Source organism: Corvus hawaiiensis, chromosome 4, assembly GCF_020740725.1.
Source record: "Corvus hawaiiensis isolate bCorHaw1 chromosome 4, bCorHaw1.pri.cur, whole genome shotgun sequence".
NCBI classification, from domain to species: domain Eukaryota; kingdom Metazoa; phylum Chordata; class Aves; order Passeriformes; family Corvidae; genus Corvus; species Corvus hawaiiensis.
The window spans coordinates 73,219,972-73,243,895 of NC_063216.1; the positions used below are offsets into that span (position 1 = coordinate 73,219,972).

Sequence of the window (23,924 nt, forward strand, 5' to 3'; positions counted from 1 at the left end):
TCTCTCTGGTAACAACAGCATCCCCCAGTTTTTCCTCAGCATCCAGTTTGCAAGAGATTTAAAGCTTCACCCTCTACCACTGGAGTCAGCATGAGTTATGCCAGTGCAGAGGATAGAAGCAGAATCAGGCCCCTTGACCTGCAGTAAAAGCTGAGGTTGCTTAGCAGGATTGTGCCATTAAAGAGATCTAATTAGGTCATTTGCCTCAGGTTTTGTTTAGACACTTCTGAAAGTGAGAAATGAAAAATAATCATACCAGGTCTTCCCAGTGAATTATATAGTTCAGCATCGTGTTTTGACCAGCAAATAGCATCAGGTCCCTGCAGAGAGCTCTAAAAGAGGGTAAATGCATAACCTCAATCCCCACAGTTACCTTCCAACCACCAGTTCTTTGCACTCAAGGGTTTCACAATCTAGAAGTGGCACCTTCAAATTTAGCAGCCTACAGTAGATGTTGTTTTATGAATTTGTTGAGTCATTTTTTGAGCCTGGCCCAGGAATCTGAGTTGCCAGGCACAGCTGCCATGGACAGTCCTGGAGCAGAAGAAAAGCCATAGTGCTGTGCTGCAGCCCTCCACACAGTGCCATCAGCTGCAGAGAACTCCCATCTCACTCCCATGACCCTCAGAGAGCCTTTGTGCAACAGAAGAGCTCTGTGGAGCAGCCTAGGTTTGGTCAACCATGCTGAACAACACACAGACACGAGACAGTGAGAATGAAGAGCTGGGAGCGTGAATGCCAAAAGGGATGTTAGCAAACACAAGGTAATTAAATACAGCTACCAAGGGATGCAGGAGAACCTCTGAGAGCTGGCGAGGCACACCACGAGTGGCCAGTTGTCATGTTTGTTTTGTAATCGGTGGGGAGACATTGACACTTTCAGGTACCATTCAACCCCCACTAGAGCAGGCAGCTGAAGCAGGTCTGGTGCCTCAAATCTTGAAAGTGCCCATTTCCTTCCAGCTATGACAAAAGGAGTCCAGGTGACAAGCTCACATAAAGGGACCAAAGTTAGGAGAGGTAAGTGCCACTTCAGGTGTCTCCTACAACAGAGGTAGGGTGTTGTATGAATAGTAGGAATTACAGGAAGAGACTCCAGGAGTTCAAGAGTGAAGATCCAGAGAGTCAAACTTTTCACATTTTTTCATCTGTTCAGAAAATACACACAAAACACAACCAAGCTGGCTTTGTGTTTTGCCAGTGTTAGCTGTTCCTCTTTCAGCTTTATGCAGTTTTCTCCTCACTTGGAGAAAAGCCATCATTATTCCATGCCTGCGAGACCTCATCTACAAAACATAATTTGCCTGAGAAGCTGTTTACCAAGTCTGGCAAAGCTTAAAAAAACCCCTGGTAACATCTCTCAGGGGTCTTCTACTTCCCCTCCTTCTTGAGGGACATGTTGGTCTCGCTGCTATTCATGCGGCTTTCTCTTGGGGCAACTCTCTCTCCTTCCCTCACAGACACATATGCTTTCCCACAATATATTATGATTAATCAAAGCAGTGTAACAAGGATGAAGTTTTAAAAGAGAGAAAATTGCACAGAACAAAGAAGCATTTATCTTCGCAGTGTTTGACATAGTCCATATGTCACATATCCTGTTTAAGGCTTAAATCGAGCTCAAGGCTGAATACCTTCCATGTCGTGCTGAGCAAACCCCTACTTCTTCAGGAATTGAAGCAAATCAGCAGCGCTGAGAATTCCCTGGGAATCGCCTGCTCACATTTTAAGATTTGATACTGAAATGCACCAAATATTCACACATTCCTTGCAGTCACCAGGATTTGCAAAGGCTTTAGACCAGACCCCCAGTAGAAATACTGTGTAGTCATCCGCCAGCTAAGAACATGCCTGCTATTGTGTGCATCACACCCCGCCTCTGCTGCACAGCCACCATGTGGGAATGTGCTATTGTTGCCAATATTTCCTCCTTTGTTTATACTAGCCCTGGAAGTCAGAGGTGGCCCCTTCGATCCCTCCGTGATGTTTACAGGGGCGTGTCTCCAGGGCAATGGGGTCAGGCGAGTTCCCTCCCTAATTAATTACTGTCTCTCTGAGTTATGTGGGAAAAGAGCTGACCTGCCAGCACACTAAAACCCAAGGGAAATGTCCTTCCATCTAGCAGAGGCCCTGCTTGCTATCTGCTGCTGTTCTGGACAGGGTTTTCCAGGAGCCCATCTGCCTGGATGCTCAGAGACTGGGACTACTTTCCTCAGCAAGGACCGCAGAGAGGTCGGAGGATGCAGAGGAGAACTGGAGGCTGCTCTGGGAAAGCCTGCCTGGTGCCAGGAGGGCAAGAGGAAGGGTGCAGGTTGCTCTGTCCTCTTTCCTGAAGATATTTCCTGGGGTCTCTGTGCCATGATTTTCAGTAGGGGCTGTGGCGAGAACTTGCTGGTTTGGTGGACACAGCAGCTGATGGGTCTAAGTGCTTGGCTAGGTGCAGGCTCAGCAGGTAACATCCTGGGCTTCACGGTCCTCTCTGGCAGCCATTTCCCATGAACACCCAGGGCTGAGGTACACAAAGCAACTGATGAGCAACCGTGTGGGTATTTACGAATGAGGACCTTTAGGAACACCTGACATGACATTCTGTGTCAACCTACAGCAATGTGCATCAGATAGGAGCTTCTGTGAGTCCAGAAAGGCTTGGTTCTGGGTTTCTGATTAGGCTTATGCTAGTCAGACCCACTAACATATCTATGAACTGTAGATGGCTAACCAACCACGCTGCAGCATGATGTAAATTTGTGACAGAAGCCCAAATTTCTCATTGCTACACCCCATGGTCTTTGTTGGTACAAGTGATGGACATGCTGCACGTGCAGCCCAACACCACGCTGATCATTGCATAAACCACAGCACCAAAAGAGAATGAAACAAAGTACAAATCTCTGTTCAAGTGTGGGACCGACCTTCATATTCAGCCTGGGTAGTTGCACTCAGCAAAGGCACTCCCACGCACTGCTTGCCCAGGAGAAACAGGGACAGGATGGTGCATGTGGCCCCTGATGTGACACAGTCCTGCCACACACAGGGGAAGCCCCCAGGCCTTCTGTGACTGGGGACCACAAACAGCCTCTCTCTCTCACCCCTGCAAGCTGCTGGGTTATTGCCAGCTCCGATGGAAAGGACACATATGGGAATGGAGCTGCGCCCGGTGTGTTTTCCCACATCCCTCCTCAGGCTAGAGTGATCATAACATTTATCTATAAAACACCATGTAAGACTGGAAAATTGTTTTGCTTTTTTTAAATCAAAAGCAAGCTGGATTTGCAATGACAACCTCTGCACATCTTTCACTCCCAACAAGACAATTTGCTTTGCAGTCTGATTGTGAGTGCAATAAAATATAAGCTAAGTCACTGTAGGGTTTGCAGCCCCAGAGCTCTGGGGAAGCTCTGTTCTCCTCATATTTCCAACAAAATAGCTAGGGAGGATTGTTACAGTGGGAAGTAAGAAATCCCACAAAGATTAATAGGAGCTGCTAAAGAACTCAAATAGAAGTGGTTTCCCTATCAGGACTCCAGGGAAAAATTTGGCTTTGCTACCGACAGACCATAGATATCATCCAGGGTGGAAAATACTTCCAGGAGCTGCAAATTATCCTTATTTTCCCCTCAATCTGTTGCCATACTTGTGTCTTCATGGAATACCAAACTTAAGTGGATTTTTCTTTACCGAGTGACTTTTCAATTTTACAGTACAATGTCTTATTGATAGATCTGATAGATACCACTCACTGCATGTCAGTCTGTGCCACTGCTGTCACTGGTTTCCATTCACTGATCTCTGCTGGGAGTACTCTGACTTGAAACTTGACTCCTGTGTTGCAAATATAAGACACGCTTTGCAGCAGTAAATGATTCCTCTCTCCTTTTCATTAAAGACCAAAAGAGAAATCTAGTCCAAATAGCAATCCATTGGATATACTTTCCTCTGATGCATTGTTACCACAAACCACTGTTCCTGGCAGCTTGCAACTAGTACTGAAAAGCATCCACTGCTTTAAAGAGCTTTGTCTTTCAGCAGTTAGTAAATACAGAAGTGTGTCCCTTCTGAGGGTCTGTGGGGACAAGGACAGGATGTTCCCTTAGAATATTTGGGGGTTTATTTCCTACTGTGCTGTTCAGTTGGAGATTGTCTCTGCAGACAATGCAGTTAAATGAAGCCTCAGTGATGAGCCTGGTGATCTTAATCTACATCTGCAGCCACCTAAATGGGAAAGGGGGCTCTCCAGAGGAAAATTCAGAATCTGATGGGCTGAAGTACTCTTGGATGTACTTATGACTGTCACAAACACCCAAATCACCCTCTGGGAACAACTAGAAAAACGCTCATGGGAGCATGTTTTACATTACCTACCTGTAGGCAGCCTATCAAATGAATTCTAGTAGACTGCCCTATACAGTTGCCTACCAATATGCTTTGAACAAAAGCTATAAAGCCAGCATCTCATCATCCTGGGTGGTTTCCACAGTCCTGATGATTAAGATTTGGCCTCCTGTCTCCAGATTCATACCACCTGGGAAATGAGGAATGAGGCAGAAGAAAGTGTCATAGTGGGTCCAGGTCTGCAGATTTACATGGGGGGTACCTGGAGAGTTGTGTCTGGGGTGCAGCACAGTGAGGGAGCAAGGAGTCAGGCCCAGTGGGATATACAGGGATGTTACTGGAGCTGGTTCCAATAACATGCGAATTGATGGGTTTCTTCTACTTTTCACATGTGCAAGAGGTTTCCTGTAAAGAATATTTTTATTATTATTCAGCTGCCTTGAGCAATACACAGATTTGCATTTCATTGGAAAGACCTAAAAATCCAGGCAAAAAAAAAAGTGATTTGTGCAAATGACTGAACAAATGCTCCCCTTTCCCCTATGGAGATAATCAGTGTGTGGTGTTTCATGCTGGTACCAGTGGACTGTTTGTGCCTGCTCCCGGGGCCTGATGGCTTACAGACACATCTCCATGTGTGTGATGGCTCTTTGTCCCCTCTAGTGGATAAATTTCTATCTACAGAACTGTTTTTTCCATGAGCTGGACCTGCAGGAAGGAGAATATGCTTGCAGGAATTTGAGAGCTCCCGGGGTAGGCGGCTGGTGTGGGCAGGAGCCCCACCCAGGGCTTCGGATCAGGTGAGCAGGGACATCTTTGCTACTCTGCTCTTGTATGAAACATTCACCCCCAAGGTCCTGACTCAGGCTTTTATTCAGGAAAGCTCCCAGCAAGGCTGATTGCTGCCACCTTTGCCCTCTTTCTCCAGCAGTTTTTCCCCAGGGGCTCTGCTGATGCAGGCAAAGGTTCCCCGTGGAAAATGCCAACCACTTCATACTTGAAAAAAGAGGTAGGCAGGCTGTGAGATAGCAGGGGGGGCATGAACAGTCATAAAAAAATCCCGCAACAAGCAAAGACCCTAACTGTACACACATTCCACATAAAGAACCTATATAAGTCAGTCATACTTAAGATGTTTCCATCTTTTCCTGTCTCTTTCACTCTCTTTGGCAAGAGACATATGGAACTAATTATGAACAAAGGCCAATTGTTTTAATATTTAGAGTTTCCCACATCAAGCTGCAGGTTTTTTTTCTTTGACTGGTTTTAATGCATGTGCATATGCTGAGCAGATACAGAGTTTCTCTTTTTTATTTGAAATGTTTGCTTTAATGTCATGTCCCTAACACCTTTATCCCAGCTTTTGGACTTGGATCAAAACAAAGTATTTTTAGTTTTGCATTAAAATGAGAACAATACATGGAGGAAGGGATTGGCTCTCCAACTCGACAGATTTTTGCTCTCCCAGCTAGACTGCTTCAAGGAAAAGAACATGGGCCAACATCTTTTCCATTTTACTGGGCAAATTCAGAGTACCATTAAGGAATTTCTGGGTTGACAAGCTCCCACCTTGCACACATTAACTCTAAACTGCATGTGGACCAATTCCTCTAGCAGAGCATGGAAATGAACACAGTGTCCAAAACACTTTCTTTCAAAGGCACAGGATTATACCTGGCTGCTTTAGGACAACTCCTGGTGATATAGACAGACTGTGGGAAGGGGAAGTATTTTTCCCCTTTCCAGAGCATGTGTGTACAATTTAGAGTGTAAATAAATTTTCAAATTTTTCTTCCAGAGAAAGAAAACACCATCCTCTCCTAGCCTCTTAAGTGGTTTTGTAAGAGAAAAAAAAAAGAGGTAGACATTGAGAGTGACTTTGTGAAGTAACACTTCACAATTACAGACTGTAACATAACCATTTTTGTAAGTGGGTAACACACAGAGGCTGCAGGCATCACCCATCAGGCTTTCACTGATGTGGATATGTACGGATGTGAGTGTGAGTGGTACTGTCTGTTCTCTGTCCTGATGCATGTGCTGCTCTGTGCCACACAGACCCTGGATCCCTGAGCGCTCAGTTCAGCTGAGCAGCCCAGAGGAGATGCCCGAGCCCTCTGCTCTGGCTGTGTGCTTTCCAACATCTAGGAGAGAGGAATATCTGAACCCAGGAATTAACATTAATCTCTGCACCAGATGGTGATACACCAGATATTCTTTTTAAGGTGAACATGTGATCTACTGTACAGCAAACCAGAGGGGTCTGTAGTCACATGGCAAAACGTATAATAACTCAGATAGAGCTTTGATTAGACAACTGACCTGGTTACCATCTGTAGCAACAAGAAGCGGGCTTGACGTTTTTGGAACATTCTCCCCAGAAGCTTAATTCTTCCACCTCTATGGCACAGCAATCCTGCTGAGCAAACTACATCGAGAAACAGAAGGAAGCTAAAGATATGCTGCTTGAAGCATGTTGTTAAGGTTACAAGGCTTGGGGTTTCCTTTTTTTATTTATTTTTTCCCCATTTCCCCCCTCCTTCTTTCAAACAAGCCACATCTTGACTCATATGGTCTGATGTGAAAACCCACTCAGCTATTTGATAGTTGGGAAATCTAGATGAGACTGTAAGTTATTTCAAGGGAAGCCTGTGTGTGCTGTGAACTCTCTCCCTCTCACACACACGGGTTAGCTCTGCACTATGGTAGTACAGTCAGCTGTGACTCCGGGTAGGACCCGAAGACTTTTATTCAAAATACCATATGGATCACTGAGGAGACGCAGTGTGGAAAGGGTAAGCCATGATTTCTTTGTCCTGAATGCATGCCCAGAGGATGAGGAGGGTGTCATTTGATAGCAGTTTTCTGCCCTGTTAGCAGTCAGAACTAATAGGGATTATGTCATGGTGTGAAGAAATTACCAGTGGTGTGCGCCATGGTAGGAATTACTGTTGGTGGGACCTGCGTGCTGATGAATGGGAGTTAATATTTGTCAGAGGCTGTGTGGTAACTTACAGTGGAAATTGGTGCCAGAAGGAACTGTAAGATAACATACAACAAATGTAACTAGTTAAAGGCTCTGTGGCAATAGTTGGGGGTAATAATTTCTGAAAAAAAAATAGTTTCAAATAATCAGTACTCACTGAGAGAGCATGATGGCATATGGCAGCACCAACATAATAAAAGTAATAATAATAATAATAATAATAATAATAAATGTCAAATAATGAACACCAGAGGAAAGCTCAGGGTGGTGTGGAAGGGCTCTGTGTAAGTGAGCACAGATGGAGATGCCCACTGGTGTCTGTCCCAGCTGAGATGTGCAGTGAGCACTGGTGGCAATGAGGGCTCTGCAGTGCACAGAGTCTCTCTAATCAGTGCCAGCTGAAGTGACACCGCAGGATAGCCCTGGATAGCCAAGGCAATGCTTCTGCTTTCATGCTGCAGCAGGAATAGCAGGGGGTCCTGGGGAAACTGCAATAGTGTTGTTAATTACTTGGAAGCACATCACCCTAGCAGCAGTGCCCAGGGAACCAGGGGGTCCTGGCACTTGGAAGATTGATGGGCAGGCAAAGAAGCGGTGGCTGGGACAGGGGGCTCAGCTCACGGCGTGCTGGACACCCACAGAGTGCTCACTGAACACCCATCTGGCACACACCAGGTGCTTTCAGGCTGCCTTTGCCTGGTGTGCTGCCTCTGACAGAGCTGGCAGGGACAGCACAGCCCTCCAGAGCACAGGGACACTTTGCACAAACACTCATATCCCAGCTTGTCACTACTGATATCTCCTGAAACAGTGGTCGGCTCAAGGGAACAGGCACCCTCTGCTCATTCCTGCCCTCAGGGGATTTGGGTTGAGTGCCCCACAGGTGGGCAAGGGGTGCTGCACTCACTGGTGGCTAGTGTAGAAGCTCTACAAGCCCAGAGTGGCTCAGAGTTGGTCTTTTCACCCAGGACAGAGGAAAACCTTTGCTTGAGGCATCTGTTTTGCTGAAAAGCAGTCTGGCTGCAGCGGAAGCCACCTGTGAGTTTACTTCAAGTCTGTTGCACTCAAAAAAAAAAGAAAAAATCTTCTTTTGTACATTTCAAACCAATTTTTTCTGCATTTTTCTTTCAAAAAGAGTGTAATTTCATTTAGACAAATTCCTTCATTTTTTTAAGGAATACGAGAAAAATCACAAAAATTAAAAGCTGTTCAAAAAATGTTTGGGTTAAACACAAAGCCTTTTTGTTGTTTGTTTTCTTTCTCCTCCATTTGGCAGAAGAGAAAGCAGAATAACTTTGTGTCAACCTGAAAAATATTTCCTTTGCCTTTCCAGTCCGTCAAGCAAACCAAAGATAATCAATTATTCACACAGCTTTGGTCTGCTATTGTTTGATTGTGGGTTGTTGTTTTGGAGAGCATTCAGAAATGTCCCTCCTGGTAAATTTGGGCTTTGCAGTTCAAGATGCTGGTTCTGAGAGGGGCCCAGGGCAGACAGCCCTGATGCCTTAATCTGCCTTGGTTCAGGTTTTGTTTGTCCCTGTTCCCTGCCTGGCACTGCTGCTGCTGGACCAGCGTCGGAATCTGGTGGTTTGCAGCTGCTCTTGAGAGTGTGGGGAGGCAGAGTGTGGTGTCCCCTTCCAAGGTGGCTTCCCGCAAGGTGGCAGATGATTTTTCATCCAGACTGAGCTCTCGGCTGCTGCAGGGCCACTGTCCTCTGCTGCTAATGGCCACAGGGGGTCCCTCCCTATCTGGAGAGGCTCATGATTTTATGCAGACTTTGCCTGAGGCTGAGTAGTCTAGAGACAAATCATTAAACTGTAGAATGTTTGGGTTGGAAGGGCCCTTAGAGATCACCTCATTCTGACCCCCTCTACCACGGGCAGGATGCCACAAACTACATCAGTTTTTTCAGGACCCCATGCAACCTGGCCCTGGACACTTCCAGGGATGAGGCATCCACAACTTCTCTGGGCAACCTGTGCCAGTGCCTCACCAACCTCACAGTAAAGAATCCTTTCCTAACATCTAATTTAAATCTCTTCTCTTTTAATTTAAAACCATTCTGCCTTTTTCTGTCACTATTTGAGAGACATACCACAGTGCAGAAAATGTGAGCTCACTCTCCTTCGTGCATGCACACATCCCCTTTGGAAACATGTTATCCATACTGACCTGCCTGAGCAACAGCTGCCTGAGTCTTTGCTTTGCTCTGTGCATTACTCCATGTGATGGAGAGGTGTAAAAACCAGCAGCACCCTCACAGGGTGTTTCCAGGATATTACCCCATGGCAGGGAGTAGGGCAGAGCACAGAAATGCCTTCAGAAGAAGGTGTTAGAGAATGTTAGTATTTATATAGGAGGCAAGAACAGCTGCATAAGGATGACCAGCGCTGCAGGGGCCTTAGCAGTGTGTACAGACTTAACAGCTCCACATACAGCCCAAGTGACACTGTCAGGGTGGTTGTGTTGTTTTATTTTCACTCACATCCACAGTTTATTTCTCTCCTTCCCACTTCTTGACCTAAGGTTGGGGTAGTTTAGGCCTCTCAGGCGAATGCTGGAGCCTTGCTGTGAGGGTTGCCAGAGAATTTGATGGGATGGCTTTTGCAACCACTTCTTTTTTGTCCTGTCTTTTCTGGTTTTCTCTCTGCCTCATCACATAAGTGCCCCATCAGGCATTTGACCCATGAGGCTGTGGTCAGCCTGGCTGAAGGATGAATGGTGTTCTCTCTGCCTGGAACCTGCCCCCCACCAGCTAGAGCTGGCAGGGCAGATCCCCTGCACTTAGGGTCCTGAAGCCACACGAAATCTGTTTCTAAGCTCAGTCCACAAAATCCCACTGCAGCAGTGAAAGAGCCTGAAATACAGTCCTGAGTGAGCAGGTTTCACATGCAAAGACTGAGATGTGAGATCTGTGCAATGCACGGCACACACCCAGAAGAAGATAGGGCTTTACAAAGGCTACAAAGAGAAAAAGGGCAGTGCTAAATATTAGTAGGTATGACACAGAGACCACCAGACATGTCAGCTGAGGCAGAATTAAGCTTTGTGCTTTGTGCCACAGGGCACACCGGGAGCTGGTGCCAGAACTGAGGCATGAGTTGGGTTCATCTAATTCAATGCCAATGTCTATGAGATGTTTCCATCCTGACCAGCACTTGGGGTGACATTTGAGATCACTGCAAAGGCAGTAAAATACTGTGTGGGGATGAAAAGGAGGTGCCCTGAACTCACATTTGACTGATTTAATACCTCCTTAAACTGCAGCCAGCTCTACTTTAACCAGCAGATACACCTTGGTCAGAAGAGTACCCCCCCAAAAAAGCCCTACGAGACGTGAATCCCATCCCTAACACAGCATTTCTCAACACAGAGCCCTCCCCACCAGATCTTCCTTCTCTGGGTCTTCTTCCCGCAGCATGTTAAACACGCAGTCCCTTCTCCCTTTGCGTTATTGATGTCAGACGGTTTATGCCTCCCAGCTACGTTTATTATATCCATGTGCTGTGGATGTGTGCGAGAGGAAGATGAATAGAGTCCTGCTAATGTCTAACAAATGCCTAGCACCATCCAGAGATCTCTTTTTGCTGTTTCAAGGCACTGGTAAGGAAGAGCACAATTTATTCCTTCTCTCAAGACCTCACTGGCTATTTTCCAGCCACAGGAATGTTTCTCACCACAAACACAAGGCATTGTTTTTTTGAGTTAGAAAGCCCACAGAAAGCATGCAGCTTTCTTGTATTAAAAAGGAAAAAGTCTGCCCTCTCTTCTGCCTTTGAGGCTCAAAGCCCGGCACTACAGAGACAGTGTAAAAAGGAAGGCCATCTCCAGGTGAAATGAAGTGCTGTAAGAAACTAATCAAGCTGGGAGAGGTCTGGCTGGAAAAGCCATTTTAAATTGGGTTTTGCAGTTTGTGCCCCAGCTTTAGGTCCCAGTCCTCAGCTATGGTAAATTAAAGGCCTCGTGCCCAGTTGTGTCAGTAGATGCTTGCAGCTCAGCAGGAATTTAGTCCAGATTGCTTTTTTATTTCTTGTGCTTCCAAAGACGATAAGATTAAAAAATGCAGCCAAAGCCCCATGCCACAGCTCCACTGTCCATGACACAAATGTAAATCTCTACTAGCACGGAGCTGGGACTGCTATTTACCTATGACACTTCCTCTCTGAATGGATATCCATGAACACTCACTTGTATCATGACTTTAAAACACACCAGGCAGAGATAAATCCGTAAATGGATATTTATTGCCATAGAAAACAGATGGCAGAAGACAAAGCTCCCATGTTCTTATCCCAAGCTGCAAGCACGTTAAGAATGCAGCAGGAAACGTCATTCCTCCTATAAATAAATTTCTCTTGAGAAGAGAGAACCCAGGGCTGAAGAAAAAGTCAGTCTTTCTGCTCTGCAGGCCAAGTCTGAAGCAGGTTTTCCCACGCTACTCTGCAGCTTATGGCGACCTTTGCTTTTGGCAAGAGAGGAGATTGCCTCCAAGCGAACCCAGCAAAAGAGTTCCAATATGTCTTGCTACTGTACAAACCTACCAGCACTTTCATTATTCTGAGCTACTGACTTTCTTTCTCTAGTAGACAAAGCATAATTCAGCATTCAGCTTGTTACTAACAATTTTTCCAGCATGGATTCAAGAGCAGAGTGGTGGGAAACCTCTCACACTGAGGGCTACAGGGTCCAATGGGGTGGAACAGACAGACCTTGCAGCATCCATGGCGGAGTGATCCTGGCCCGTGGAACCCTTCGTGCAAACTCTGTGAGCGATAGTGTGAGCACTCGCTCTGACACCATGACTGAGCAAGTGCTCCAAGGGAAGTTGATCTTTCCAGTTCACGCTATTTCCTTGAAATCTCTTACACTGGCATGCAGGTCCTGCAGCCCTTTGCTTAGCACCTTCACTGACAGTTTTTGGACAGGTCTCTTACCTTGACAGCATCACTACTAATCTGATAGACTGCCAAGGTGACAGCAGAGTTACTCAGATATCATAGATAACAAACAAACAGTAGATACTTGAGTGCAGAAGTTGCCAAAGACAGAAGAAAGACCTTGAAGCAAGGAATTCCTGTTGTCTTAGCTGTTTTCTCGAAGTTACTCAAGTCTCAAGGTGATGAAAAATTATTCACTGTCCCTATAGACAAATAATTGCATCCAAATAAAAAAAAAATTATTAGAAGGCTAATATTAAGTAGCAAAGCTGTCACCTGTGTAATGCTCTGATATAATCACTTGTGACTGCCGAAACATCAATTTTATCTGCTTCATCTGAGCTTTATCTCTTCTGACCTGTTCACAAGTATTTTGGAGGAATTGGTTTAATTTGAACTCTACCTAGACAGATAAATGCTTAGTGCACCTCTCAGGTGTCTAGAAGTTATAATATTTAGTGACACTTCTAAAAGGTGTAACAAATCAAAACAGACTTCTCTGTGAAACGGATCAGGAGCTGTGCCAGACTTCATGCCCCCCAAATGCATGCAGGTTAACAGTACAAGAGGTAAGAGCATGGCAGAGGCTAATGGATAGTGACTGGTGAACTCTGAAGAATTTGGAACCAGAATACTGCTCAAATTGGCTTTCAAATGGTTGGAGCTTAACTGAGTTATCGAGCGCTCTCAAAGCCTGGAGACCTCACGAGCAGAGGCTCCGCTTTGAAATTTCCAGCACTTCAGATTCTTATTTTGATGAGAAAATGAAAAGCTTTTTTCATTGCAAATTGGCATTTGTCGTCTGCACATTGGCCAAACACTGGGGCAGAAAGGCCAGGGAGCAAAGCAAGGGCAGGGCTTCCCCAGGGACAGAGGCTGGGAGAGAGAGAAATGAGCCAAATGCTTTGGATTCGGGTGAAGGGAAGGGGGGAATCTTGTGAAGCCAGTAATAAAAATTTAGGGGCATGAAAAGGCTCCTCTGGTTCATGGATCCTTTTGGCCAATAAGCCTGATCAAAGGGCTTTTTCAGGTAGCTGGTACCATGATCACATGCCCAGCAGCAGCCCCAAACTCAGGAGTTGTGATGGTTTAGTATCAGGTTTAGTTTCCCTCCATAGCCCAGAAGGCAAAAACTTACCACTCTAAAGTGGAGGCTCCTGGAAGGGCTTTTCAGTTCAGAGGTTGCGTTTCTTGCAAGGTCAGCCAGTGATAGATAATGCAAAGTGGCAGTTTGGGTGTTTGAAATACCTTCCAACCTGTCCCAACCTAAAGTCCTAGTCCTAACTTATCTTCTAGCCAAGACTTATCCCTGGAAGGGCTTAGACATGCCTTCAGGTGGGTTTTAAAATCCAGACATAGAAAGTCTTCAGACTTTATCAGTTCCTGATCGGTACAGGAGATTGATTGAATGTTGCTTCAACAATTTCCTGAACTAACAGCATCTTCAGACGTCAAGAACTGCAAAGTATGGCACATGCCTTTTTCTAGTTCTTAATTTCTTGATCAATCTTTTCATCCATTTAAGTCGGGATAATGTCAGTGTTTGGAAAAAAAATCAAAACCAAACAGTGGGTGAGCAGCAAATTTACACTTCATAGATATTTTCCATTTTCACTCTAAAGCCTTCTTTGAGGCAGACCAGACACCAACACAAGCCTGTTAAACACCAGAAGTGACTTCAGTGAAGCTCACAAGCACCAGGGCCCCCCCAGCCAGCCTGGTGGAAATCATGGAAAAGGCTGTTCTGACCAAAAGGGAATCTGTTGTGTAGGTAGTCAGTCACACAGTTCCTATTTTGCTGACTCAAGTTCAGAAAGTTGGATTGAGATTTCAAACACATTTCCAAACTCGTGGCCAAACTTTCCTTCTGAGCTTGGCTTATTTCCTGGTGAAGTATATATTATCCTCATTGTCTCAGTCATTTCTAATGGCTTGAAAGAAATGGTGATTTTTCATCCCACAAGAAAATGGATGTGAATGATTCTTACATTTTAATTGGTTTTTTTGTTGGGACCAAAGTTTCACGCTCTCCAAATTGCATAGGCAAGGAGTAAAATTAGTCTCTGCTTCCCAAAGATTGCACATGAAAAGCTTCAGGAAAGACAATGGACTGCAAATGACGCCATTTAGTCACCCGCACACACTCTACAAACCAGCTGTATTTCTGGAATATATTTAGAAGGTGCAATTAGGGTTGTGCATGCTTTAAAATAAGTGAGCAAGCTTCTTAATTAAGGTTGAAAATCATTTTAGTTTCCAGTACTCCCTCTGTAAAAACCACCAATCTTGATGAGGTGGGACCACGGGTATCTACTTTCTCTCCAAGTTTTGCATCAACACAGATTAGGTAAACTCTGTGTGAAGTAGCTAAGGACTGATGACCTGCAATTAATTTTGGGGCACTAAGCATCTACCCTTTGGGGATCTATGTGCAGAACAAGTACCATTTTGCAGTTTTACTGTTTTAGTTCAGAATAGAAATCCCTGCAAGAGTGAATCAAATCAGCCTTAACTCAAAAGTTCCTGCCACAGGGAGTTTCCACCCTGCCAGCTCCCAACAGAGGAGTGATGAGATGAGGCGTGTTTTGGAGAAATTCAACTAAGAGAGATTAAAGGTAGGGGTTGGTGTCTTTACTAGTGTGTGTTCCTCATGTTGGCTTCCATCCAATTGTACCTTCAGCCAGCCTATGTTTACAAGTTCATCATAATAATTTTTATTACTGTTTTAGGACTCTTCATTACTCAAAGAAAAGAGAGCAATATGTGTCTTCTGGTGACAACTCGTCCCAATATCTTCAGAGTCATTGTCCCCCAAGTTGAACCAGGGTAGGTTTAGACTGGATGCTAGGAAAAAGTTCTTCCCCAAAAGGTTAGTCAGGCATTGGAACAAGCTGCTCAGGGAAGCGGTTAGAATCACAATCCCTGGAAGTGTTCAAAAGTCTTGTGGATTTGGCACTCGGGGACATGGTTTTGTGGCAAACACGGTGGTTCTGGGTTAACACTTAAGCTTGATGATCTTAGAGGTCTTTTCCAATCTTAATGATTCTGTGACTCTACATGTATGACTCCAGTAGATGCAAGGCAGGTGCCAAGCAGCAGAGCCCTGTGCTCCAGCCAAGTCTCTGTGTCCTTGAGGCTGTGTCTACAGAAACAGTTGTTCAATTTTAAGGTATTCTGTGTTTGAGTTTTTGGTGCGGGGGCTCCTGGTGCTCACTGTTTCTTTTGGAGACATCTGTCTCCCGTGAGCCTGAGGGAATGTCTGAACCTGCTCTGAAGGACAGATACACGACCATATTCTGGAATAGTGTCCCATATTTACATGCTTTCAGGCTGTGGGTACCAGAAGCAGATAACTGAGTCTGTGCCAGTGGCTTGATAACAGGCCAGATACCTCACCTGAGAACAGGGCATCTACGGAGGTATGAAAGGGACTGGATCCTATACTTGTACCCTCTCCAAATGCCTATCCTTCTCTGCAGGATAGGTTTAATTTGACATTCAAAGAGATGTGTGTCTCATGTCAGTTTCTCTGCACAAATACCCATATATTTACTCTATCTGAAAAAGATGCTGAGGTTTGCCTGGGTAAGAGCACTGTCAGAAGCTCAGGGGAAGAGCACAGGTCAGTGACCCCCCCCCCCCCGATCAATGTGATCCATGAGAAATTGTCACTATTCAGAGTGGAGAATGCCAATGTCCTTTTTGTCCTCCACAGTAATCCAGAAAAGCTCTCCAACATCTTGCTTTTGTTAACTCATTTGCTATAGATTCCATAGGCACAGTACATCTCTTACCACAAGGCTTGTTCTGCATGGGTTGTAATATTATCCATGATGCTTTGGAGCATCTTAGGAAGCTGAATGGGTTCGGCAACAAGTAACTTTCTGTCTTTCAGTCTTCTCTTAATGCACCTGCAGACAGGGGGAGGAAGATGATCAAGGTTAAAACCCTACAGGTAGTTTACCCTCATTAAAGATCCAGATTTTCACAAAAAAAACAAGAAAAGTGAATCGCCAATGTTTCGCAGTCTCTCCTTTCCTCGGAGCTGACTTCAAAGCTGTTACTGTTGCCTGAGGGCAGAGCCTGGAGTTCCCAATATTTGAAAACACCATCCAAGAAAATCTGTCAAGGCCAATATGATAAACAGGCTATTGCAAGAGGGGAATTTGGCAATCCTACACTACAACTTAAAATTATTCCTTATAATGTATTGGACTTTATATATTACAAGGCTCCACAGACACCGACCCTCTGCAGACCTCTGCAAGACCCAGGCAGTGCCATTGCTCCCAATTGGCAGCCAAGATGCTTTCAGGGTAAAAGCCAAGGTGAACTGCCAACAGCCTGCAAATCTGGGAGTGTTTGATGCAGGATCAAACCCCAGGGTTCCCATTAGCTGGAAGTGCAGATCCACATCCCCTTCCTCCCTCTCCAGCATCTCTCCACCCAACTCATGCCTGCAAACCACACCAGAGACTGGGAGGAGGCTTTCTAATTTTCATAATTTCCACTCTGAAATGTTGGAAAGCTTCCTTTTTCCATCCTGGACTTTGTTGTAATGCAGCCATTGTGTATCCTCCCGTAAACTTTCAAATGCACCAATAGTGGCAGTTTCCTGCAGGAGAAATACTTGCTGTAACTGAAGCAAACAGGGTTTGCTTCAGTTACAGCAAGTGGGAACTTGGCCAAGAAGGGTCATAAAACCAGAGGACGTTGATTTTTAAAAGCACAGTTATGTTAGTGCGTTCCAATGTATCCAATCAGTCACTGGAGAGCAGTTAAAGTGGCCTTGGGGCCAACCTCCAGCTTCTGGAGAATGGTGTCAGGGGAAAGACAATGAGGCTGATGCCAGTGGATGACCTAGCCCCCTTTTCCTGACAATCAGTCACAGCAGACTTTGTGGTGCTGGCCAGGCTCTCGGTCACAGAAGTATTTTGAAAGCTTTTCATTCGTGAGCTTTGTTTCATACTAATCCATGAACGCTGTTATCCACCCTAGACTGGGAGGGAAAGTGCTGAAAGATCTAGGACAAGGGTGTAGGCAGCAGAAATGTTTTCCTGCAAAGGCCAAGAGATACCTTGGGGTCGCTGAACATCCCTTATAGCCCCCAGCACTAGTGTTTTCTCTGAAATCAGCACCTTTTTCCCCAGGAATCCTCTGCGTAAGGGACTCAGGGCGAAAGAACCCCATTTTAGAGGGAAGGGAGCAACAGGGTTCTGAAATCACTGCCTCTTAGAGACACTGCAGATGGAAACCCACAAATCCAGACACCCTGAATCACGTGAAGATGGATCAGGCATCTTGTGCAGCCCAGGGTATCTACCGCCTCAGTCTTGCACTCAGCCCCTCTCCCTTGAGGTCAGTGCTTTGCAAGGAGAGACTGCAGGCCTGACCTCAAATTCCCTGGGCACCAGCCTTTGAGAAACCTTCTGCTGTTTCTGTTTCATAACGATTGCCCACTGGGGAGGCACTGACCAACTCTCCCTCCTGGTTCCTAGCTTGGAAAGTCAAGAAATACCAACATAAAAAGGTCCACATTCTCTTATCCTGGAATGAACTGACTACGTCTGGTCACACAGGGACAGAGCCCAGAATACCATCTACATGGGCTTTTCTTTCCCATGACAAGTTTCCCAGTCAGAGCTTGAATAAACATTAGGTCATCACCAATTTATAATGGCAGAGGTTTATGTCTCTCTTGATCACATTTTTATAGAAGCAGAAATAAACTTTCATTCTAGCTATTTTACCCATATCTGAATCACTCTCTGACAAAACCAAACACACTATTTTGAAATCAAACAGATTCACAGTGGGTGTTCCCTGCCAAGGCAGTGATTCTTGTCTGACTGCTGCCTTCAGTGTTGATTTTGGTGGGCTTCAGACATAAATCTTCCCAAAGACCATTTCTCTCACTGCACAGAATAAGAGCCCCATTGTTACAGCAATGATGCATTTGGGACACATCTCCATGGCTCTTTAGACCAAGGCAGACACTTAATAAGGCTGTTCTCATAGCTGAGTATCCTTTTTCATCTCCTTTCCACGATGGAGCAGAATAGTCCCAGGTACTGTACCTGGGAAAGGTGAGGGTGATTGTTGCTCTCTGTCCCCTCTTCTTGGTGGAGCAATGGTTTGGAGGAGCGTTTATACTGAGATCTAGGCAGAAGCACCTCAACAGAAATGTGCAGTCATTTATGCTCCTTCTGAATCCTGAAATAAACCAAATGAGGCAAATTAGGACCAACTTTGTCTTTAAGTGCCTGGCTCTCACTAGCACCTCGGTCTATGAAGGAAGTTTTCCCTGGCTTTTCAAAGTTGTGACATGGCTTTGTCAATTGATGCCTGTCCATGATAAGGCTGAACCACCACTCTCAGAGCCCTTCAGAGGGTGTTCCTCAACCCACATGTGCATGGCTTATCAAGGGCAATGGACCATGCACCACTGCTACTGTCTGTGGGGTGAAGGCAGTGGCGCAGGGACCAAGGGCAGCTCTCTGTCCTAGACAGAGGTGGAGTGGGAGCCAAAACAGGACAACACAACAACAAAAATCATGCGTGCAGATCAAAAGACCTTCAGTCCCATGGGATCTTCATGTCTGGGTAGAGATCATGCTGTGTCTGAGCTGCATCTGGAGTTGGGGAGGGTGTGTGGGACCTACAGGAGAGGACATGGTGTGGCATTCCAGGCTGACAGGGAGGGCCTGGTGGAAATTGCCCAGAAGAAATGAGGGCAATCTTGCATGTGGTTCAAAGTGGATGGCATGGATAGAATATATGGCTCTAAGCAGTGAAGCAGTGAATTTATTGCAACCACATAAGGCTATTCAACTTGTGAACAACATTAGCTGGGTTTTGATCACTCCTTTTTTTCTGAGCTACTGTGGCGCTTGGGCAGAACTTCCAAGTTCATCATTCTCCTAAAAGTTCCTATAGTTGTTTTCCTTAGACTCAAGACTTCTTTTTAAAAAGAAAATCTGCTATATCCTTCAGCTGCAAGTGATTTAATAGCTTTTGGCTTTGTGTGATCTGAATATTTTCTTGTTCTCTTGCTTTGCAGCTGTGACCTACTTAATTACAAGCAGGAAACAAGCCCCAGAATCATTAGACTTTCTGCCTGTCTTGAAGAAGGGGAAAAAAATAAAAATCTATGTTCTTAAATACTAGGATGTCCTTCTTAATAACAGGAAGTCGAGCTCCAGATAGCAACAGTGAACATTTGAATTCTTTGTGCATCAAGATAAGAACAGCAAAGAGCTTATGGGTTTTATTTTTTATGTCATGGATGTTTTGGGGGCAGGGGAAATGACAGCCTCTTCTAACAGCCAAAATGGGAATGAGTCATAAATTTCTAAATCAAGAGCGTAAATCCTCTTTGTTTTAGGTTCTGAACAGCTTCAGTCTGCTCTGTCCATAGAGACAATGAAATGACTGACTTGCTTCTTCGATCCAGCAGCTTTCGATCTATTTTATCCTCTTTTCAGGAAGTATGAGCAAACAAGCCAGACAGTGAGTTAGGATCCCCCATGGCAAACCATCAGGTTGGAAGACAGAGCATGAGAGGGTTTGATTAACTTCTCTCCACCTCTGCAGGAGTCTGGGCTACTATTTATACCTCCTGAAACTCAGCACCCCATCTGGAAATGCTGGTGGGATAGCAGCTTTAGAAAGCAACCAGAGAAAAGGAAAGCCAGGACTGCCAGCCTCTGAGACTGGCTGTCCCACAGAGGCACTTCAACCCCCTTGTCCCTGTTTATCAGAGCCCTGGTAGCAGCTCAACAGTACAAATCTCCCAGTGCATCATGAAGCAATAGAAGCTGATGTTTGCTCAGGGTTTTAAGCCAACCAGCAACAGAAGTGCAAGTTATCCTCTTCTGTCAACTGTGCATGCATTATCACTGCAGATGGCATGGATCCAGCACTGTCCTACAACAAATGGAGATTTTCCATTAGCAGGAGCCACAGGGGTCTGCGTTTCAGGAGCAAACAGGGTAGAGGTCAGCTCTTACGCTCTACTGAGAAGGTCTAACTGGTCCCAGCTGGGGAGATGTTCTCAGCATGAAGATCTGCTGCCATACAGAAATCACCCTCTGTTGACTCCTGCATTTCCCATCTGCAGATTAATTGTGCTGTGGTAACAGAAACAACCCAGGAGCCCCATGTGATCCAGCCCCAGTGCAGATGCTGTGAGTGAGTGTGCAAGCGTGTGCACACACAGGACTTTGTGGTTTTAGCAGCCCAGTGTGGCTCAGTCTGGGACATCCCCTTCCTCCATGGCAGCCTCCCTACACACACTTAGCATTGCCTGGATGTGTACAGCACTACTCCCACAGGGAGCACACACATATATATCCAATCTTCACCTCAGGGAACATTTATTTACCCATAGTTATGCTCATTTTGCTAGTCAGTGTAGGAGCTTTCAACATAGAGGGTACATTATCGACCCAAGATATCTTAAGTATTTCTGCTTTTTGTTGCATAACTCTGTGGAACATGACCAGTTGGCTTTCTAGAATACTTATTTACTTTTTAATGTGAAACAGTTCCCCTGAGACTTCAGGTCACCTGACAAATGTCAGTGAATTAATCTATTGAGGAAATGGAGACCCATAAAGCTATGTGACTCTTTTAATGCTGTTCAAGAAAAGGATGACTTTTCTGGAATAGGACCAGATCCCTCCTCATTTTCACTCTGAAGGTTATATTTGACCTGCTTATCTTCCTCTCTGTCCAGTGACAATTACATCCTAATCTGAAATATCATTATTTACTAGTAATGATTTTTTAAAAGGAGCTTTGGAATAAATTAAGTATACATTCTTTATTTTAGGCCGGAACAGACTTTCCAACCCATAAGCAAGATCAAACATGAGAAATCTGGACCATTGATTTTCTAAAATATGTTCCCTTTGCCCTCTTTCTTTTTAATGAAATGCTCACCCTTGTTTGTGAACAGAAAGGACTTTGTATCAGTCATTGAAAGCAGCGAGTGTTACCACTGGGTCTGAATCAGGCAGATACTTAAATATATCTGCAGGATAAGTTGTAAGAAAATGTTCTGCTGCAATGGGCCATTTGTGCTCTGTGTAGGCTTGTTTTGCATGGACAGCAAGGCTGCCCTTCATTAAATTATCCACCATGCCATAGGGCAGAACTACAGACTGCCTGTTCATGAGGTACCAGATTTGTCTCCTCTCTCAGGCAAATACTGCCAGTTAAGGGACACCTGCAACATGAAAATGTGTGTCCTCCAAACCACAGCCCTCAGCCAAGGCCATTGGGACAGCTTGACCATCACCTGATAAAGGGTGGGGAGCACAAGATAAATATATAATTCAAAATTATATGAACACATACATAACAGGGGAACCTCTCATAAAGAATCATAGAAAGGTTTGGGTTGGAAGGGACATTAGTGATCATCTAATTCTGGTCCCCAAAGGCAAACACTTGCTCCAGTCACCAAAGGAATAAGCAAAAGCTTGAAACAAGAAGGGTGTAACTGCACAAGTGTGTGACTTCTTCTGTGAGCAGTCAGGCATGTTCAATCTGCAGTTTGAGATTCAGACACAGGTTTGTCTCAGGCTCATGTTGTTTCACCCCTGAACCTTGTCAGAGGCTATTTTAGACATTGGTGAATAACATGGAAGGAAAACAGCTCAGCTGCTGGGTGAGCTCTAGGTTGTTTCCTGTTCATACATGCCTCACAGGCAGGCTGTGATTTTTTCTGTTTTCTTCTGGCCAAAAATAATTCTCCCGGGCATTTCTGCACATAATAGCAGAGAGCAGGGTGAAGATGAACCTTGTGGTGATGGGCATGTGCAAGCATGTGCTGCTTTCATTGGAGAGCCCGGTCACAGGACGTTACAGTGCCCAGCAGGATCAGAGTTAATCATAAGCTTGGGTTTCCAAAGTGAATAATCGTATTTAAGATCTCACCATTCACTTTCTGTGGCTGTTCTGCACTATTTCCTTAATACATTGTCCTGACCTACATCCCCTCCTGCAGACTCATTCACCACGGCATCCATGGAGAAAGAGGATTGAATAGCAAATCTCTGCACAATCTCTTTCACGTTTCTGCATAGTAGAAGTGAAAATCACTTCGGCTGGTGGAATATTAGGGACAAGTACAAGCCCTGCTTTATAGGATTCACCTACTTTTAAACCTTGTGAAATCACTAACACAAGTTACTTTAGGAAATGAAATGTGTATTATTTGAGGAGATGACACACTCTCCTCTGCCAGTCAATAAAAATCTCTCTGGAGTGAGGATACGAACAGCCTTACGCAGAAGGAGCTGCTGTTGGCATAATGATAATATTTAGCACTACCAGAGCACTTTACATTTTCAAAGAGCTTTAGAAATGTTATGATCAAGGTGGATGACTGGAATAGTAAATTTTCATTCTGTTATTACTGTGAAGCAGCAGTTCATTTCATTATGGAACATTTTAGGCCATATGGACTCGTGAGAACATCTTGAGGAAATTGGCCAGGATTTCTGACTCATAATCTTCGTCCTAAAATGCAACCAGCAGGGAAGTCTTCAGTTTCTTGAATTTTCTCTGCAGGAAAGTTTTAGGGCTGTCAGTGGTGGCAGATCAAGAGGGCCACAGGGAGACTGTTCATATCTGTGGTTTTGGAAGCATGTGGAAGGTGAGAGTTAGGAGGTAACTGAAGCAGTGCAGGCACAGGCATCATGTTTGCATGGGGCAGCATATCTCTGGGCTGATGCTTCCAAGAAAAACTTCTTGTCTAACAGTTCCAGAGAGGTCACCTAGGGGTGTTGGTGACTCCTCTTCAAGTCTGTAAAGGTTCAGGCATGATCACTGTCCAGATGTCGTGGCCCAGCCAGACTGAGGTCACAATCTTTTAGCAATCCAAAATTAATGCAGAGCCAACTGTTAGCTGATCAAAGCTCTCAGCAGATCCAGTGTGGACATCTACACTTTATTTTCACTCGTCTTAGATTTGGGGGTGAGTTTCCTTTGCCTAGAGCATATATGCTGTATAATAGACCTCAAGGTCTCAGGATTTGCTTCTTCAACTCAAATGCCATTCCCAGTTCCTTCTAAACCCTTCCCTCAAAGCTTTCATTATATAGACAAAGCACAAAAATACAAGAAGTAGAGCTAATAGTATGCAGTCCTTGCACTCTGGGAAGCTCCTGCTGAACAGACAGAAACCCTCCATGATCCCTCTTTGGATGGCAGCAAGGTCACACGTCAGGGGAAAGACAGAGAAGCCCAGATGAGTCAGCATGAGGAATGACAGCACCTTGACTTGGGTGGAAATAGGGCACTCAGAGGCTCAGGTTCTCAAGTGGATCTGGTGCACAAGGACCATTTGGAAATCTTGGAACTCTGTGGTTCAGTGCAGCTACAGGAGAGAGGTCACTGCTGCAAGTCCCCACCGAGTGCCCTGGCTCTGCCTGGGTACATACGAAGGGAGAAGGGTGGCTCCTTATCCATGTGTTTGATAACTTGGCAGTGGGACATCCCTTAACTGTTCCCATCATATCACACATGACAATGATGTGCCATTAAGGCACAAGGAGAAAATTACAACTAGTTAAATATCTCAAGAAAGCATCTCCATCATAAGAAAGCATGAAGCTGTGACATGAAAGGGAACTCTGGGCACAAAGCTCTGACAACATTAA

At 45.0% G+C, this 23,924-nt stretch overlaps 1 protein-coding gene across 7 annotated transcripts in view; it reads left to right on the forward strand.

Annotated features, from left to right (window-relative positions):
• The window catches only part of FRMD4A (FERM domain containing 4A), a 362,726-nt gene that overhangs the window by 155,714 nt on the left and 183,088 nt on the right, over nt 1-23,924 (forward strand). For 2 of the 7 annotated variants that reach the window (XM_048302654.1, XM_048302657.1), the window contains exon 1: nt 7,020-7,127. The exons of the other annotated variants lie outside the window; for them this stretch is intronic. In XM_048302654.1, coding sequence (XP_048158611.1) covers nt 7,035-7,127 — 93 coding nt within the window. In that variant the 5' untranslated portion in view covers nt 7,020-7,034. Of the gene's footprint in view, nt 1-7,019; nt 7,128-23,924 lie in introns of those variants that run through there. 7 annotated transcript variants of the gene reach the window in all.